A 20,811-nucleotide genomic window follows, 5' to 3' on the forward strand; every position below is an offset into this window, starting at 1 on the left:
GTGTGCCATCACTACACCCCGGCAATGGTAACCTTTTAAGACTGTTGCTTTCAACATATCTGGGACTTATGCTATGGTATGCAGTAATTGATTATTCCTTTTTTATTGCTATATAGTTTCAATAAAGATTTACCACATTTTTTTTTTTTTAAAGAGAGAGGGAGAGAGAGACAGAGAATTTTTTTTTTTTTAATATTTATTTTTTAGTCTCGGCGTACACAACATCTTTGTTTGTATGTGGTACTGAGGATCGAACCTGGGCCGCACACATGCCAGGCGAGTGCGCTACCGCTTGAGCCACGTCCCCAGCCCCCACATTTTGTTTTTAGGTCTTAGCAGTTATGAACAGAGCTGTTCTAGACAGTTCATGTACAAGTTGTTGTGTGAACATTAAAGTTTTCATTTCTCCAGGATAAATTTCTGGATGTGGGTGATTTGGTAAGTATGTTTTAGTTTGTAAGAAGCTACCAACTTTGTCTAGAGTGACAGTGCCATTTTGTGACCCACTATCCATGTCTGAGAGTTCTATTTGCTCTGCATCCTCCTAACACTTGGTATTTAGCCATTGTAATAGTTATCTATGGGATCATATTGTGATTTCTTTTTTTTTTTTTTGATATCAGGGATTAAATTTGGGCACTTGGCTGCTGAGCCACATTTCCAGCCCTACTTTGTATTTTATTTAGAGACAGGGTCTCACTGAGTTGCTTAGCACCTTGCTTTTGCTGAGGCTGGCTTTGAACTCACTAACCTCCTGCCTGAGTTGTGATTTTAATTTGCATTTTTCTAATGCCTCAGATACTTGAGAATCTTTTCAAATGTGGTTATTTGCCATCCTTTCTTTCTTCAATGAAACATTTGAGTCTTTTACCCATTTTTAAAAACTGGTTTGTTTGTTTGAACTGTGTTACATTTTGAGAGTTCTTTTTATATTCTGGATTCAAATCCTTGGTCAAATATGAGCTTCATCCCAGCCCTCTTTTTCTTTTATTTTTTTAAAAAATATTTTTAGTTGTAGATGGACACAATACCTTTATTTTATTTATTTATTTGTATGTGATGCTGAGGATCAAACCCAGTGCCTCACACAGGCTAGGCAAGTGCTTCACCATTGAGCCACAACCCCAGACCCCTGCCCTCTTCTTCTTAACAGTGTTTTTCATGGTGCAAAAGTTTGTAATTCTGATGAAGTCTAGTTTTTTCATTTTTTTTCCTTTTATATTGTCGTGCCTTTGTTAGAACTCTGTCAGACCCTGGCGATCTATTTTTTTTCTGTGTCTTTTAAAAGTTTTATAGTTCTGTGTTTTCTCTTTGGATTCTATGATCCATTTTGAGATAATATTTCTATAGGATTTAGGGTGAAGTTCTTTTTATTGCAAATGAATGTTCAGTTGTGATATCCATTAAGTTGTTTGTAATATTACCTAATTACTGTTTATAGTGATATCCCTTTTTATTTCTGATACTGGGTGTTAATGGTTTGGATGTGAGGTGTTCCCTAAAAGCTCACATGTGAGACAATGCAAAAAGGTTCAGAGGAGAAATGATTGGGTTATAAGAATCTTAGCCCAATCAGTGAATTAATCCCCTGATATGGATTAACTGAGTGGTAATTGAAGTAATAGGGTTTGGCTGGACGAGGTGGGAATTGGGGCATAGCTTTTGGGTATAAATTTGTATACCACAAGTGGAGTCATCTCTGTCACTTTCTGATCATCATGTGAACCACATCCCTCTGCCACACTCTTCTACCATGATGTTCTGCCTCATCTCAAGCCCCAAGGAATGGATCTAGCCTTCTGTGGACTAAGACTTCTGAAACTGGGAGCCCTCAAATAAATATTTTCTCCTCTACAATTGTTCTGGTTGGGTCTTTCAGTACAGCAGTGAGAAAGCTGACTGAAACACTAGGGATTTCTGTTTCTCTTTTTTACAGTGTTGTCTGGCTGAAGTTTTTCAGTATTATTAAATTTTCTTTCTTTCTTTTTCTTTTTTTGGTACTGGGGATTGAACCCAGGGATGCTGAGCTACACTCCCAGCCCTTTTTTAATTTTCATCTTGAGACAAGTTTTCATTAAGTTATTTACGACCTTGCTTAATTGCTGAGTCAGACCTTGAATTTGGGATCCTCCTGCCTCATCCTCCTGAGTTGCTGGAATTATAGGCATGCACCATCTTGTCTGCTTTGTTAGGTGCATTTTAACAGTTCAGTTATGTTTTTTGGTGAATTCATCCTTTTATCACACAATGGGAGGCTAGAGAAAGAAAGAGACAAAGGGAAGGGAAAAGAAAGTGATTTACCCAATACTTTTGGGATCACAGCTCCACTGGTCAGAGAAAGTTTTTCTCCCAGTTTTTTTTAGGTTCCTACGTTGGCTGTTACTGCCTTTGCTTTCTGCTGTAGCCACCACTGTTGTAGTATCCAGTAGGAGTGGCTGTGAAGGGAAGAGGAAAGGAAAAAACAAAAAGCCCAAAGAGAATTTACTCCATTATCCTTGGTCTTCCTTTTCCTGCTCCTTGGGCCAGCAAGAGAAGGTTTTTCCTAGAGCTCCTTCTTTCTCTATCCAATGAGCATGGGTTTTGGGGTTGCTTTTGGATCCAGGCTGGTCAAAATTGGAGAAAAAAATGATGATTTCTTGCCAGTTAAGTGGAACTTAAAATTGTACTTTCTTCAATTGCTGTCATTTATTTACTTTCATAGTCTTCAAGTATTATGGTATGCATTTTATTCAGGACTTACAGTTGCATTTAGAGGGGAAGAAGGGGTGGAATGCATTGATTTCACCTTCTCTGGATCCAGAACTTGTTCAGGATTTTTTTGGTACCAGGGATTGAACTCAGAGACACTTAAGCACTGAGCCACATCTCTAGCCCTTTTTTTGTATTTTATTTAGAGACAGGGTCTCACTGAATTGCTTAGAATCTTGCTAAGTTGCCAAGGCTGGCTTTGAACTTGTTTTCCTCCTGTCTCAGCCTCCTGAACCACTGGGATTACAGGCATGCACAGAACTTGTTCAGTTTTGATGGTAGATTGTGTTTTGTATATATGCCCGAATTTTGCCATATTAACTAACCTGTTTTTCATCTTTGCCTATTATTGTTTGGCGATCCATAAAGATATCAAGTGGTAGTAGTAACTGCTAAAGGAAAAAAAAATACTGCTTTTCTCTAAAGTAGGAGCAGACTAGTATTGGAGGAAGAGTGCTGTTGGGGAATTAAGAGGTGAGCCAGGCCAGTAACTAACTCTGTGACCTTGTACAAGTAGTTAACAGCGTGGATCCTCCACTTCCTCCATAAACAGCTAGTGTCATGAACTGTACTTCTGTGATTCTTTGACTGATAGCTGAGAATTATTTTCCTCTCAGCTAGCTTAAACTCTTACGATTCTTTTCCTGTTGGATTATATGTTCTGGGACTAGATTTTAACTTTTCTAATTTTTTTTTTTTTTTGGTAGAATCATTGAAGTCTTTGTTGAGAAGTAGAGAAATGTTATTTTTTTAACAGAGAAAACTTTTTTTTTTTTTGAATGGTGGTGCTGGAGATTGAAGCCAGGTGTCTTGCTCATGCTATTAAAGAGCTTTGCCAATGAGCAACACTACCATCTCTTTTTATTTTATTTTTGAGACAGGGTTTGTGTTAAGTTGCCCAGGCTGTCATCAGATTTGCATTCTTCCTGTCTCCCAAGTAGCTGGTATAACAAGGCATGCGTTTTAGTCAGTTTTTTTGCTGCTTTTACTAAAAGCCACAACAAAAACAATGTTAGAGGAAGAAAAGTTTATTTTGGGGCTCATGGTTTCAGAGGTTCTCAATTCATAGACAGCCAACTCCTTTCCTTGGGGTTCGTGATGAGGAACATTGTGTCTGAAGAGTGTGATAGAGGAAGCTCAAGAGAGCAAAATATATTCCTCAAAGGCATGACCCCCAATAACCCACCTTTTTCAGTCATACCCTACCTGCCTTTAGTTACCACTCAATTAATCCCTATCAATGAATTAGTTCACTGATTGGTTACGGTTCTCATAACCCAATCATTTCACCTCTAAGCTTTCTTGCATTGTCTTACACATGAGCTCTTGGGTAACACTTCATATTCAAACCATAACAACATATGACAACATGCTTGATTCATTTTTCTTTTTTTTTGTGCTGGAGACTGAACACAGGGGTGCTTTACCACTGAGCTACATCCCCAGAACTCTGTCCCCTGCTTTATTATTTGTTTTGAGACAGGATCTAGTTGCCCAGGCTGGCTTAGAAGTTGGGAACCTCCTTCCTTTGCCTCTCAAAACACTTGGATTATTTTTGTGCACCACATTGCTGGCTATTTTTATTTTCTTAATCAACATTAATGAGGTATAAAATACATACAATAAAATATGCCTATTTAAATGTGAATTTTAGTTTAGTGAATTTTGAGAAGTGCATATATGCATCAAAAACATTTATGTCACTCCAAAAGGTTTCCTTCCATCCCTTCAAATCAGTCCCTGTCCCTGCCCTAAGTCAGGTCATCATTGATCTCTTCTTCATTAGTATAGGTCATGTTTGTGTTTCTTAGAGTTTTATATAAATGAAACCATACACTCTGTACTCTCTTATGCTTTCTTCTTTTGCTCAGCAGCCTGTTTATATTGTGTATTGGTTTATTCTGAGAAGCTTTGTACTATGTGAACACACCATTGTCCATTCACCTGTTTATAGACATTTGGCTTGTTTCCAGTTCTTGGAAATTATAAATGAAGCTTCATGGAGCAGATGAGTTTTGGAGAGTGTATAATTTTCATTACTCATGTGTAAATTCTTCTCTTAGGTAAATACTGAGCAGATTTGCTGAATCTAAATGTATGTTTAACTTCATAAGAAACTATCAAACTATTTCCCAAAGTAGTTGAACCATTTTTATTCCTGTGAACAACTTCATTGATACTTGGTATGTCTAGTCTTAATTTTAGCTATTCTAATGGTATGGAGTGGTATCTCATTGTGATTTTAATTTTCCTTGCTAACTAATGATACTAAACATCTTTTTATGTGCTTATGGTTATTTGTGTATCTTTTTTTGGAAAAGTGTTTATTCAAATCTTTTATCCATTTGAAAATAATATTGTCTTATTGAGTTGTATAATTTATATATTCTGAATACAAATCCTTTATCAAAAATATATTGTGATTATTTTTTCTTCCTGTGGCTTACCTTATTTTCGTAATAGTGTCTTTTCAAGAGTGAAAGTTTTAACTTTTATAAAGTCGAGTTCATCGAATTTTTTCTTTAATTCCTTGTTGTGTGTGAACTCTCATTAACCTAAGTTCATAAAGATTTTTTTCCTTTTTTCTCTTCTTGAATATTTTTAGTTTTGGCATTTAGTTATATCACCTATTTTTTTTTTCAATTTTTTTAGTTGTTGATGGATTTTTATTTTATTTATTTATTTATATGTGGTGCTGAAACTCGAACCCAGTGCCTCACACATGCAAGGCATGCACTCTACCACTGAGCCACAACCCCAGCCCATATTATCTATTTTGAATTAATTTTTGTGTATTGTGTGAGGGTAGGATTGAGGTTAATTTTTACCCTAAATAGATATGTAGTACTATTTATTAAAAGACTATTCTTTCTCTTGTGGAATAACTTTGGCTGTTTGTTGAAAATCAGTTGAGCATAATTGTGTGGGTCTATTCTTTTTTCTTTTTTCTTTTTTTTACTTATCAATGGACTTTTTAAATTTGTCTATAAGTGGTGCTGAGAATTGAACCCAGTGCCTCTCACATGCTAGGCAAGTGCTCTATCACTGAGCTGACTCCAGCCCTGTGTGGGTGTATTTTTTTTTGTTTTTAATATGTTTTTAGTTGTAGATGGACACAATATCTTTATTTTATTTTTATTTATTTTTTAATATGGTGCTGAAGAATGAATCCAGTGCCTCATGCATGTGAGGCAAGCGCTCTACCATTGAGCTACAACCCCAGCCCTATGGGTCTATTCTTAAGCTTTCCATTTTGCTCCATTATTCTTTGTTTGTCCTTATGTTTAGTTCCACACTGTCTTGATTACTGTAGCTTTGTGGTAGTTCTTGAATTTAGGTAGTATACATTCTCCATCTTTACCCTTCTCTCCCATAATTATTGGGCCTATTATTATTATGGGTCTATTATTTTTATTTTTAAAAGCTGTTTATGACACTAATAGTCATATCCTCTGAGGTTGGTCTATTATTATTTTCCTCATCTTGTTTTCCTAGTATATTCAGTGTTCTGAGAAGATTACTGTTGGATAGGTGATTACTGATTAATCTGAGAACTGAATTCTCCTAATTTCTCATATTTTGTTGAGTTGAACTATCACTGTGATTATATTCATCTGATACATTCTTGAGCTATGTTGAATTTAAAGCCGTTGAATAGAAACTTTCTCTTTTATTAAGCTTAGGCATAGTATGTCTTTTCTTATTGCTTTAAAGATTGAGTAAAAATTTGTGTTGAATTAGTCCCTAAGATATTGGTATACTAGTGATGAACTTTACATATTGATGTTTCTAAGTCTTATTTTGCTTCATTTAACACTTTAACTTTTTTTGTTTGTAGCCTTTCCAGAAATTCACTTTGAAATTTAGCAGACTTTGCTTTGTTTAGCCAAACTAGATTGAGCAAATGTTGAATTCTTAAAAATCATTTAGAATTTAAAAAAAAATCTTTTATTCTACTTTGTTATATAAGACATCAGAATGCATTACAATTCATATTACACATAGAGCACAATTTTTCATATCTCTGGTTGTATACAAAATATATTCACACTATTCGTGTCTTCATACAGGTACCTAGGGTAATGATGTTCATCTCATTCCACCATCTTTTTTATTCCTTTGTCCCCTCTCTTCTCCTTCTTTCCCTTTGCCCTATTTAGAGTTCATGTAACCTTTCCATGCTCCTCCTCCCAACCTCACTATGAATCAGTCTCCTCATATCAGAGAAAATACATTAGGCATTTGTTTTTTTGAGATTGGCTAATTTCACTTAGCATTGTATTCTCCAACTTCATCCATTTACCTGCAAATACCATGATTTTATTCTTCTTTTATTGCTGAGTAATATTCCATTGTGTGTGTATATATATATATATATATATCATATTTTCTTTATCCATTCATCTACTGAAGGGTATCTAGATTGGTTCCACAGTTTAGCTATTGTGAATTGTGCTATAATAAACATTGATGTGGCTGTGTCCCTGTAGTATGCTGTTTTTAAGTCCTTTGGGTATAGACCGAGGAGTGGGATAGCTGGGTCAAATGGTGGTTCCATTCCCAGTTTTCCAAGGAATCTCCATACCTTTTTCCATGTGACTGCACCATTTTGCAGTCCCACCAGCAATGTATGAGTGTGCCTTTTACCCCACATCCTCGCCAACACTTATTGTTGTTTGTATTATCATTTAGAATTTTTATATGAGAAGTTATACAGGTTGTTTTGGTAGCAAAAAAATGTGAACATCTCTGTTTAATGTCTTTCCAAATCCAGAGGATGCCAGCCCCCATCAGATTGCGGGAGCTGATCCGGACCATCCGGACAGCCCGAACCCAAGCCGAAGAACGAGAAATGATCCAAAAAGAATGTGCTGCAATCCGGTCATCATTTAGAGAAGAAGACAATACATACCGGTGTCGAAATGTGGCAAAATTACTATATATGCACATGCTGGGCTACCCTGCTCACTTTGGACAGGTAGGATGGGTTGGGCCACATCTAGCAAGGATACATATCTTTGAATGACACCATAGCTCAGGGAATGTCAGTCTTTTTCTGGCAGGGAGGTACTTAGATAGCCTTTTCGTTTCTACTATAATCATTTTGGCACTGAGGGTAAGATTGAAAGAGCAAGCTGCAGACCTGGGAAGTCTTGATCTAGCCATCAATTATCCTTTCCAATGGGAATTGCTCTTTATGTGGATCAGAGAGTCTTTTGCTACCTTACTTAAAAATTGACTAGGATTAATCAGTGATTTGTGATTATTTTGCCAGAGGACCTGAACTATGAGGAGTATGTAAAAAGTATTTATTAATGTTTTCTTAGTTATTTTCTCTGTGCATGATATTATATATAAAAACTCATGAAAATGTTTTTAAATAAAGAAATTAGTTGCCAAGTAGTAGCATTCAGTTTTGTTCTAATTACGTCATGTCTGGATTGCTACAACTTCTTTGTGGGTCTGCTTGCTGATTCTCTCCTACACACAAATACATGTTATTTATTGTATCTGTTCTGGGGTTTGAAGGTGATATTCTCAGTGATAAGAGCTTTCTTCTTGTTTATATTGCGAAAGCATGATTGTCACAGAATGGAATAGTGAGTTGTTTTTTAAATGTCTTATTAGCACTGCTAAATTTTATTTAAGAATTATATGCTATAGAGTCTTATTAGGGAACAAATGAAAAATTAAAAGAATGTACAACACTAGGGAGAAGGAGTATAATAACCACTTATGTTTCCTTTTTCCAAGATAACTTGTATTTAATTATCAGGAAAGATGATCATCAGCTTATTTTCCATTTAGCTCAACAGCTTCAATTGAAGATCTCCTGCCCACAAGTTAAAACTACAAAGTACTGGGATTGAATCTTATTAGACTGGCTTTGGTTAGTGTTATGTTCACCATAGGGGGTTGATTAGCCTCTTTAGAAATAAATGATTGAGGGGCTGGGGTTGTAACTTAGTGGTGGAGCGCTTGCCTCACATATATGAGGTACTGGGTTTGATCCTTAGCACCACATAAAAATTTAAAAGTATTGTGTCCATCTCCAGCTAAAAACATTTAAAAAAAAAAGAAGGAACTAAATGATTGTGTGTGGGAGGAGAGCATTAGTTTGAGAAAGAAAATTTGAGTTGTTATATTATATAATAATATATATTATATAATATATCTTGTTATATAATAATATATATTATATAATATAATATTATGTTATATATTATAATATTATATAATATAAGAAGAAAGAACAACTGAATCAGAGAAAGGAAGCAGAAAAAAAAACACTTATCTCCTATAAATAATATTCATTTACATGTTTGATTTTGGACAGAATTAGTGTTATAGTAGCATTCTTCTCCTTCACACTTGTCATAAACAGTTTTTTAAAATGTAATTAATACCTTCTTTGATATAGATTTCATATTTCATTCTTACAGAGAGAGGAGTGTAATTAAAGTTCAAGGTTTTAAGTTGTAAGGTTTTACCACATCCGAATTTGATCCAGGTAGTTATCCATATAGTGCATGACATTATATAAAGCAAATGGTTGCCTAAATATTCTTGATGGTTTATATGTATATTTTTTTGTAGAAACATTTGGTTAGATTTATAGAAATCTTACATATTAGGAATTGGACTATAAAAATCAAAGGTAATCTAGTAGGGGAAGACTTATTCTTCCACTCAGAAATAATTACTATTAATGTCTTGGAAACAGTATATTTATATATTCTCTGTGGAATTCTTTAAAGACAAACTCTTGAATCTTCAAATCTTATAAGAGTAGATTTAAGACTTTGGAAAAGATTTAATTTTGTAGAACATGTATATTTTTAAATATTGGTTTCTATAACAGTGAAATAAAATGTGTTTTCTAGGTCTGTCTGGATTGCATTTTGGGGTATTTTGGAACTTTAATTGTTTGATAAAATACTTAATTTTTAGTTAGAAAGTGACTATTCAAGGAAGCTGTGCTAAAATTTTGGTACAAAAATAAAGATTTTTCTGACTAGGGATAGGAATATTAAGTCTCTTAGCCTGTTTCATCTGGTTGAATAAGTTATTGCCCTATTCATATGAGTAATTTGGTACCCAATCTATCAAGAATTTTCTTTATAATATGCCTGTAAAAAGGTTAATGTCTAAATACCTTGCCTGCATGTATGAATAGCAATGCCATTTTTGTTTTATTGTGTATTTCAGACACCTTTTAATTGCATTTTATTTGTTAGATAGACTATTCTTTATGGTAGCTAGTAGCTATATGTTGCCATTGATCTCTTGAAATGTGGCTAGTTCAATTGAGGTGGATATTGAAGGAAAATAAATTCTGAGTACTTGATTCGGTTTTGGAAAACTTTATGTTTTAAACAACTTGAATATGTGATTATACTTAAATCAATTGTAAGTTTTATGAAATCTAAATATAGTTCAAGTATTTCTGACAAAAATATGTACAAATTGAAATGTGCTGTAAGTGTAAAAGTACATGCTGTATTTAGAAGCCTTAGTATAAAAAAAGTGTAAAAAAATCTAATTTTATGGTGATTATATATTGAAGTGATATTTTAGGTATGTTGGTTAAATAAAATATATTATTAAAACTAATTTCACCTGTTTCTTTTTACTTTTTACTGCAGTATCTAGTATGATGCTGTAAGTAGGAATAAAATATGAACCATGTATAAATTGTAAAATGTCTAGTAGGCATACTTAAGAAATCTCATTTACGTTTTATAGTAAAACCCATGGTTGAAATTGAAATTTAGAGTTTAAACTCATGAAGCTAGTAAATATTAATGAGGGAATGAAAACTAGCCTCGCACAACACTAAAATGCACTCTTTGGGTTTAGTTCAGATCTAGAAACAGCTATTTCTGTTATTATGTATTTTAATTCTGCCTTGCTGTACAAAAGATTTGAGATAGCATAAATTACTAGTGTCTGTGAAAAAGAAAAAGAATAGTACAAGGTTAAGAGTTGGGAGTGAAGAATTCAAAACATAAGGCCAGTATAGGGCCTTTTGGTAGGGAAGCCAAGGCAAGAAAAGATACAATCAATTCTGTGGTGGTTGTTGTCAGAATTGAAGAGCAAGACTGTAGGAACCAGACTGCGTGGATATGAATTCTGGCTCTGTTATTTTTCTGTCTGTATGACTTTGAGCAAGATCTTTAACCTTTCTGTGTCCTAATTTCCTCGTCTGTGAAATGGAGACAGTTCTAATGCCTACTTCATAGGGTTGTTATGAAGATTAAGAGTTACTCAATTTTTAAAAAAATTTTTTAAACAATATCTTTATTTTGCTTATTTATTTTTATGTGGTGCCGAGGATTGAACCCAGTGCCTCACATGTGAGAGGCAAGTGCTCTGCCACTGAGCCACAACCCCAGCCCAAGAGTTACTCAATGTTTGACAGTTACATTTTGTACATAAAAAACCTTTAAATGTTACCCATTTTATGATTTTTTATTCCAAGGATAGCAAACAAAGCTTTTCAAAGCACTGAAATCTATTAAAAAGATTTTCTTATAAAAGATCTTTATTTTAGGCATATCTTAGTAATATCAGAAGTAGCATCTTTATAGGGCTTGGTTTTATATACCTATAATCGTAGCTGCTCCAGAGGCTGAGGCAGGAGATCTGTGAGTTTGAGGCCAGCCTGGGGAATTCAGCCAGATCCTTTCTCAAAATAAAAAATAAAAATTAAAAAAGGACTGGTGATGTAGCTCAGTAGTAGAGCGCTTGTCTAGCATGCTCAAGTTCCTGGGTTCAGTCCCCATTATTGACTGGAAGTTGGGGGAGAAGGAGATAGTATCCTCAACATCATTATAACAGAGGCAATAATAGATTTCTAATAGGATGTGTACTCTTCGATGTGTCTGGACCAAACACAATCCAGAAATAAAGTTGAGCTAGGTAGATTGTAGGAGTAGAAAACTGGTGGCACAGTGGCCGAATTATTCCATATATGTGTTTTGTTGGTCTTGCATAGTCTTTAAAAGTGTTTTGAATTTACTAATATGTAAACTAAATTAAGGAAATTCTCATAGAATCTGGGTTTGTAGTATCTCTTAGAAAAATGAAAAGATTGTCTGGATCTACATTTCCACATGGCAGCAGTAGGCCGCTTACAGGTTGGGCAGCATTCTGTTCTTCCTGGTTCCAACCTGGCCTGCTGTCCCTTATTACTTGTGTATAAGAGTTATCTCTTCCATCAATGTAGTATAGCACTCCACTTTTTTAGGGTTTTTGAAACTTTATACAATATTCTACATAAAGTCTTATGTGTCTTTGGAGAAATTTATTCATAGGTTATCCAGAGCTCTTATTACCATTGCTATGAGTGTTCTTAAAAATATTAGTAATCATGTACTAGATATATAACAATATAATTGATTTTTATATAGTGAGTACTTGGTTCTAAGAGTCTCTGTAGATTTCATTTTTTTCCATTTTGTCAATATTATTATTTGTAAGCAGTGGCAGTTCTCTTTCTTCCTTGTCTATCCTTATATATTTGCTTCAAAAAAAAAAAAGAATTTTTTTTTTTTTGTGGGACACATTGACTTTATTTTATTTATTTTGTTAAAACCTTAAAACAAATGCTCTACATATTATGGTTAAATCACAAAAAGGAATTTTTTTTTCCTAAATATTTTTATTTGTTGTTGATGGACCATTATTTTATTTATTTATATGCAGTGCTGAGACTTGAACCCGGTGCCTCACAGATGCTAGGCAAGCACTCTGCCACTGAGCTACAACCCCAGCCCCAGCACACAAAGGAATTTGATGTTGAATTTTATCAAATGCTATTTTTTTTGTTGTTGAAATAATTTTTTATGGGTTTTCTTCTTTTAAACTGTTAGTGTAGTGAATTACATTAATAGATATTAATTGTGTAGTCTCCTTTGTATGTCTGAAATAATTCTTACTTGGTCATGATGGTTTCTTTTCTTTTATATTGCTAGATTTATCTTACTAATATTTTATATACTAATAAAAGCACTTAAGCCCATTTTGTCCCTTAGAAAGGCCTAGAAACAATGACCAAGCCAGGGGTGGTCATTGGACCACCCTGGAATCCCAGCAGCTCATTAGTCTCAGACAGGAGGATTGTGAGTTCAAAGTTAGCCTCAGTAACTTGACGATGCACTAATCAATTGGCTCGGGGAGACCCTGTTTCTAAATAAAATATAAAAAAGGGCTAGAGATGTAGCTCGGTGCTGGTCAGATCCCAAAATCAGAGTAGAGAATATATAAAATAAGTGTGAACCATTTGAGTATGCCAGGAAGCAAGAAAGATTACAAAGGTAGTGCTAAAAATGCCAAAATGTTTCAGTTGATTCCAGAAGATACTGTCATGCCCCAAAATGAGATAATTTGACCATTACTAAGAATAATATAATGTAATTGATTAAAACTACGCAGGTTTGTTTTTTTGTGTTACTAGGAATTGAAATCAGGGGTACTTGACCCCTGAGCTATATCCCTAGCACTTTGTATTTTTTATTTTGAGACAGAGTCTCACTAAGTTGCCCAGGTTGGCCTCAAACATGCAGTTTTCCTGCCTTAGCCTGCCTAGTAGCTAGGGTTGTAAGTGTGTGTCTTCACATGTTTGTCCTTTCCCTCCCTCTCTCCTTCCTTCCTTCCTTCCTCTCTCTCTTTCTCTGCCCCCTACCCCCTTTATTTCTTTCTTCCTTTCTTGTGCCTGAGCATCAAATCCAGGGTTTCTTGAATACTGAGTATATGCTCTACCATTAAGCTATACCTCCAACCCTAAGCAAGTTCATATCTATGAGGTGAGATCATAATAATATTTAAACAAAAATTTAAAAATTGGTTAGCTTTGAAGGTATGGTGTAACTCATTATTTTGAAAACTTATCAACAGATGGAAAGAAACATTTATCTTGACTTTTCTTACCAGTGTTTCTTCTGAAGGAAGTATTGGTAACTCAGTGTTATACATAGAGGAATTGCTTCTTAGAGTAGTAGTTCAGCTAATAAAGGAAGGAGTGAATGAATTAAAATATTGTCATTTTGCAACACCTAGTCCTCATTGGTGCTGCTATATTTGAGAAAGAGCACTACTAGATGTAATTATATGCCTGCTGATGAAAGTTCATGCCACCTCCTGTAAAGAGGTATATATTTTTTACAAAATCAAACAAAAAACTAAAAATTGAAAAACCTGCATCTGATCAAGCCTCCTTAGGATTATAACTGAAAGAAATTCTTGTCCAGTATGCAGAGAGACATGTATACGAGTGTTTATGGCAGCTTTCTTTCTTCCTTTCTTTCATCAGGGATTGAATGCAGGGGCACTTAACTACTGAGCCATATCCCCAGCCCTTTTTTGTATTTCATATTAGAGACAGGGTCTTACTGAGTTGCTTAGGGCCTCGCTTTTGCTGAGGCTAGTTTTGAACTCCTGTTCTTCCCATCTTAGCCTCCCAAGCCGCTGGGATTACAGGTGTGTGCCACCTCACCCAGCTAACATTGTTTCTTAATAGTAAAAAATTGAAAACCATCTACTTGTCTAAAAGTAAATAGTTTATGTTCACAAGTGGGATACTTGCTCTCTAGGTCAAGGAATAAAGCTGAATTAGAGCTTCTTGTATTGGAATAATACTCAAAAAAAGTTGAATGAAAAGAGCAGGAATACAATATGATAGTTATGTGCAGTTTAAAACATCCAAAACCAATTGTCTCCACATGTATAGAAGAACACAAGGTATTATCAGTCGTGAACAGCTATAAGGCGATTTGGATACTTCTGGGTTAGAAAGGAAATGGAACTAAGGCACGCTCTGCAAAAGATTTCAATTGAATTTGTAATAAATTTTTTAAAATAAATTGGGTAAAATTTTAAGCTTTGATAAGGCTGGTAGGTGAGTCAGTGGGTGTTATGTGATTTTGGTGTAGAATATTTTATAAATTTTCTCAAGAGAAAAAAATGGGATCCAGCAGGAGTGTTAGTTTAGGGGGATTTTTTCCCCCCTTTCTAGAAGAATGAAACAGCAGGGTGTAATCCACATAGATCTTACATTGCCACGCTGTATAGTGGTAAAACAGTTATAACAAGTTTTTTTTTCCAAAAGTGTGTATATGTCCATATAAACTAGAAAGTTATTTCTGAATATTAAAGGTAAAGTAAAAGCTTTTGAAAAGATCTAACCAGTCACTTGTAGATTGTTTACATCATAAAGCTCCATTGTTAAATTTAAAAGCAAATGCAGATGTGCATTTGACCTTGTGTGAAATTTCTAATAGCTAACAGAATGGGTACAGCCCCCCCCCCAACAGATTAAACATTGATAAAAGGCAACATTTGTACTTTGGGAAAATTTAACAAGGCCAGAAACCTTTAAAAGTTCTCTTTCTAAAAATTGATTTGAGATTAAAAAAAAATTAGAACATGCAAAATTATCTAGGAAAAAAATGTAAAAATTAAATCGTCAGTCTCTATCTTAAATCTACTCCATTAGAATTTCCTGGGAGTGACATATGTTCCAAAAGTCTCAGATGGGTGGGAGGGAAAGGGAGGGGTCAGGGGATTAGCAAAGATGGTGGAATATGATGGACATTATTATACAAAGTACATGTATGAAGACTTGAATTAGGTTTCAGCATACTTTATGTACAGAGATACAAAAATTGTGGTATATATGTGTATTAAGAATTGTAATGCCAAAACCCCCCAAAGCAAAGTACATGTATAAAGGCAAAAAAAAAAAAAGCATAGCTTTACCTTAGATTAGGTAGAGGGAAGTGAAAGGAGGGGAAGGCAGAGGATGTGGGGATAAGAAAGATAGTAGAATGAAACAGACATTTTACTTTATATATGTGACTGTATGACCAATATGATTCTACAATATGTATACTCAGAAAAATGAGAAATTATATCCTATCTATGTATGATATATCAAAGTATATAAGTGCATTCTACTGTCATGTATAACTAATTAAAACAAACAAAAAATTTAAAAAAGTAAATGGAAAGATGGATCATGGAAACAAACAAATAAACAAACAAACAAAACCCCAAAAACCTCTTGCAGGTGATTCTGAGCAGTCTGGTTTGGGAACCACTTCTAAGCCCTTTTGTTCCCAAAGGGGCTGATAGCTTTAGTCTCTTAGGCTTATTACTAGTGGCTGACTTGTCTTGTTTCTCTGAATAGAATTCTGAGGCCACTTCAAGGCTTGCCTGCAAAAAATGAGTGACTTTTTTTCTTTGAAGGAAAGGCAGGGTGTGGAGGTATGACTCGTAATTTCTGTCCTCCTGTGTGGCTCAGTTACTTAACCTAGCGTCAGGCTGTTAAAACAGCTTAAAGTTTCTAGGTAGAATCAGGAAGATAGAGGTCCTGCTCCTAACGTAGATTAATTTCTTTCTATTCCATGATGTATTATGTAAAGAGATAGGAGCCTTTCTCTGATGTTTTCTTTCTTTTCCTGACCTGAATTGGGTGCTCTTCCTAATTGTTTTCATAACTTGTGTATAATTGTGTCATGTGTATTTTATTTCTTGTAAATGTTGGTTTTCTTATATAGCCTTTAAACTGTGTATCAGTGAGAGTGTTGGTTGGTACATGGAGTTTACCAAATTAAAGCAAAATGCCTATATAGAGGTCAAGCACCTCAAAACAGCCTCACAATTGGAAGAAAATATAAAAAATCTGAGTAGGAAATAGATCACTAATAGTCCTTTTAGATGAAAGGTAGGGAGAGGTGAGAAGGTTGCTATGAAAAAGTAAGACAAGGTAAGACAGAAATTAAAAGTGGTGTTGACAAAGGAGAAATTAAAAAAAAATGTTTTTAATTGTAGATGGACACAATACCTTTATTTTATTTGTTTTCATTTTTATGTGGTGCTGGGGATCGAACCCAGTGCCTCATGCATGCTAGGCAAGTGCTCTACCACTGAGCCACAACCCTGGCCTGGCAAAGGAGAAATTGATAAAAGAAGAATAATGTAAGATAACTGGTAGCAGGAGAAAACAGCCATTGTAGAGAACCCATTAGAGATTAGAAACAAACATAATTTTCAGCAAGCTCCTATAGGGTCCACAAAAATTGAATACCACACTTATTGTTTTTTATGAATATAAGTTATTCAAGAAGGGCTGATATTTACTGGACTTATTTTTGGGGGGATGGTTACCAGGGATTGAACTCAGGTGCATTCAGCTTCTGAGCCTCATCCCCAGCCCTATTTTGTATTTTATTTAGAGACAGGATCTCATTTAGTTGCTTAGCACCTCACCACTTCTGAGGCTGGCTTTGTACTCAAAATCCTCCTGTTTCAGCTTCCCAAGCCACTGAAATTACAGGCATGTGCCACTGTGTCTGGCTGGACTTATATTTTTATAATATTCTAGTGTTCAATTTTAAAAGTTTTCCATAAAACTAATGAGACTCAAATACTTTTTTTTTTGGTTATTTTTTTGAAATATATGATGTTCAACTTTGGAGTTGGAAACAATTTCCCTAAGTAATTATATTACTTCATCCTGCAGTTTGTATTTTAATTTTTTCTCCTAATCCACTCTTATTTTTCTTTGGAATAGATACTGATAATTAATTGATTCAAAATTTAAAAGCTACAGAAGGATTTATGATGAAGACTATCCTATAGATAATGATAGTTAATTGATTGAAAATTTAAAAGATACAGAAGGAGGGGCTTGGGATGTGGCTCAAGTGGTAGCCTGGCATGCGTGAGGCACTGGGTTCGATCCTCAGCACCACATAAAAAAATAAAGATATTGTGTCTACGTAAAACTAAAAAAAAAAAAAAAAATTAAAAAAAGATACAGAAGGATTTATGATGAAGACTATCCTTTCTGTTCTTTTTCATTCCATCACTTAGTTTCTTTATGAACAACTGGTGGTATCAGTTTTGTGAATATCCTTTCAGAGATAACTTGTATATTCATAATTCTGTCAGTCTCCTTTGGAGACTTTGGTGTACTCATGATAGTCAACTAACTGTTGGTATTTTCTTAAAAATGCAGGTACATTGAAGAGCAGTTTTTAAATAGCTCAAAACAGTTCTATTTGTGGAACTGTTTTATGTCCCTCAATTTCACTTCTGAACTTACTAGATAAATTTGTAATGGAAAATAATCTGACATGATCTTAGCTTCCTATGTACCCAAGTCTCCATTGGAGCCCCTTTCCTTAGAATGCATGGTTCTAAAGGGGAACATAGTTTTGAAAACTTGACTTGGAGAATCTGACTTGCCTATGCCCTTTGAAAACCACTGTTCCAGCGGGAATGTTTCGACCTTTCCTGTTTTGTCAAGATGGAATGATAAAGTATATCAAAGTGATTGTGACTTTCAAGAAAGTCCAAGTTTAACTACAAGGAGTCTTAAGCCCTAAGGGGTTATTTCTGACAATTACGTAAAGAGTAAATGTAGAACAGTTTAGGTTAATGTTACTACTGAATTTTCCTCTGGATTTTTTTTTTCTCTAAATTTGATTCTTAAACCCTCACCTGTCTCAAAATACTTTGGTTAAGCTCTAAATGAGGCACTTTCTACATACTAAATTTAGTTATTGTCTTTCTTCAATTAATTGTACATTCTTGATGTTTTGGATACTGTTTGGTACTTAGATGTATTTCCAGTTATTGAGTGTTTTGATTTTCAAAATAGACCAAGCCTTAAATGTATGATTTAGGTGTTCATTTAATATAAGCGAGGGATTAGATTAGAAATTTGATATATTAATATAATACTTGACTAGTTTATATGAATATGTAGAACTAAGTTAAAACTTACAGATTTTTTTAAATGCTAGGTATTATGAGATCTTGACAATATAATCTGTTCCAGAACTTAATACTAATATTAAGATATCCAAAGGTTTTAACTCTTTGTCTTTTTATTTAGACAGTGTTGACGATACAGGTTTATACTTCTGTGTCATCTGTGGCTGTGGATTAAATGCATTACTTTTTTATATTGTGACAGCAGACGGCAAGGTCTTAATTTCATTTTCTTTTCTTTTTGTTTTTTTGCAGTTGGAGTGCCTAAAGCTTATTGCCTCTCAGAAATTTACAGACAAACGCATTGGCTATTTAGGAGCAATGCTGCTACTAGATGAAAGACAAGATGTCCATCTTCTTATGACCAACTGTATCAAAAAGTAAGTCTTCCCTCCTTCTTACAACTGCTTTGCCTTTTTTAGGAATTTCTTACAATAAAACGTCAAGAGGTTTTATTTACTTATTTTATATTTAATTTATAGAATGTATTTGAATTGCTCTTGGTTCAGTAGCTTAATATGTAAAGAGGCTAATGAGCAAAGGAAAATGAAGGTATTATGCATCTTCAGGTATAAGAATATGCTGCAATGAAATGAACATTTGAACTTTTAGAGAAAAAAGCATTGGTGATATCTGGTCATTCTTAAGTTTCTTGGACTTAAAATACCATGAATAATGAAATTTTATATGTATTAAAAATTACTAGTGAAAAAAAATTACTAGCGCATATTCTGAGTAAATATGTTTTAAAGGTAAAAAGAGAGTGTGGTCTAGTTCATCTGAGATCAGTTGTATGGAATTGTATTTATCTCTATGAGTTTTTAATATGTAGCTTTTTTTTATACCAGGGATTAAACCCAGGGGTACTTAACCCCTGAGCCATGTCTCCAGCCATTTTATATAGCAAATTTGTAAACTTAACTTTCATTAATAATGAAAATACTAAGTTGATTGACTTATTCAACTTTATTGTAAGCACTGGAATAGAGAGTGAAAAAAATGGTCAGAAATCCTTGATGTCAGGGCTGGGGATATGGCTCAAGCGGTAGCACGCTCGCCTGGCATGCGTACGGCCTGGGTTTGATCCTCAGCGCCACATACAAACAAAGATGTTGTGTCCGCCAAAAACTAAAATAAATACATAAATATTAAAAAAAAAAAAAAAAGAAATCCTTGATGTCATGGAGGGTACATTTTAGATGTTCAGCATGATTCCTTTATACATTTACTTTAGATAGCCTTCTAAGAGAGTTGCTTTAATTTTCTTGCATGCTCTGTTGCCCTTATAACTCACACTTTCAGTCACATGCTAATTCGGCAGTTCTGGCTGGTAGCAAGTTCATATTAGAGTTAATACCAAACCTAAGTGTAGGTTTGCAGCTTGATTGAAAATTGAATGAGGCACATAAGTAAAGAATACATCTGTGTTTAGTTTTAATAAGCACTAGCCAAGCCCTAAGTGAATTTTATTACTTTTTCAAACAATTGAGAATTGATCAACCACTTTATTCCATGGTTTAGATCATTCTGTTCTCTGTCTTTCTTTTTGGTACTGGGATTGAACCCAGAGGTGCTTTACCACTGAACTACATCCCCCGTCTTTTTTATTTTTTTATTTTGAGACAGGATCTCATTAAGGCTGGATGCGTACACCTGTAATCCCAGCAACTCAAGAGGCTGAGGCAGGAGGATTGCAGGTTCAAAGCCAGCCTCAGCAAGAGCTAGGTGCTAAGCAACTCAGTGAGAACCTGTCTCTAAATAAAATACAAAATAGGGCTGGGGATGTGGCTCAATGGTTGAGTTTAATCCCTAGTATAAAACAAACAAACACAAAACATCTCACTAGGTTGCGTAGGGCTTGAATAAGTTGCTGAGGCTAGCCTTGAACTTGTGATCCTCCTGCTTCAGCCTCCTGAGTTGTTGAGATTACAGGTATGTGCTACCATGCTTGACCTGTTATTTCTTTTAATCTGCTAATGAATGTGTGATTTTTGTTTTTGGTGAGTTTGTTTGTATTTTAGGGCATCATAGTGTTCAGCAGTTTTTATTGCTTAATAATGAAAGTTTGCTTTGAATATGGTGACTACGAATAGAGTTTGGTGCCCTTCCTTTGATTTGTTCTAATGAGCACCATTCCTTTTGCACCATCAGTTGTCAGAATTTCAATATAGTAATAATAATTTGTTAGGATTATAGAAAAATTATGTGTTAAGATTATGAAAATAGTTTGGATCACATGGACTTTCTATGAAAGTCTTAATGTCTTCCAGAGACTTTTGAACC

The 20,811-nt window shown here is 34.5% G+C and overlaps 1 protein-coding gene across 1 annotated transcript in view; it reads left to right on the forward strand.

The window, feature by feature from the left end:
- Positions 1–20,811, forward strand: part of Ap1g1 (adaptor related protein complex 1 subunit gamma 1) — an 83,931-nt gene that overhangs the window by 20,603 nt on the left and 42,517 nt on the right. The window contains exons 2-3 of the mRNA XM_076837431.2: positions 7,523–7,726; positions 18,784–18,908. Coding sequence (XP_076693546.1) covers positions 7,526–7,726; positions 18,784–18,908 — 326 coding nt within the window. The 5' untranslated portion in view covers positions 7,523–7,525. The remainder of the gene's footprint in view (positions 1–7,522; positions 7,727–18,783; positions 18,909–20,811) is intronic.

The sequence above is a fragment of the Callospermophilus lateralis genome, chromosome 18 (genome assembly GCF_048772815.1).
Source record: "Callospermophilus lateralis isolate mCalLat2 chromosome 18, mCalLat2.hap1, whole genome shotgun sequence".
In the NCBI taxonomy this organism is placed as follows: domain Eukaryota; kingdom Metazoa; phylum Chordata; class Mammalia; order Rodentia; family Sciuridae; genus Callospermophilus; species Callospermophilus lateralis.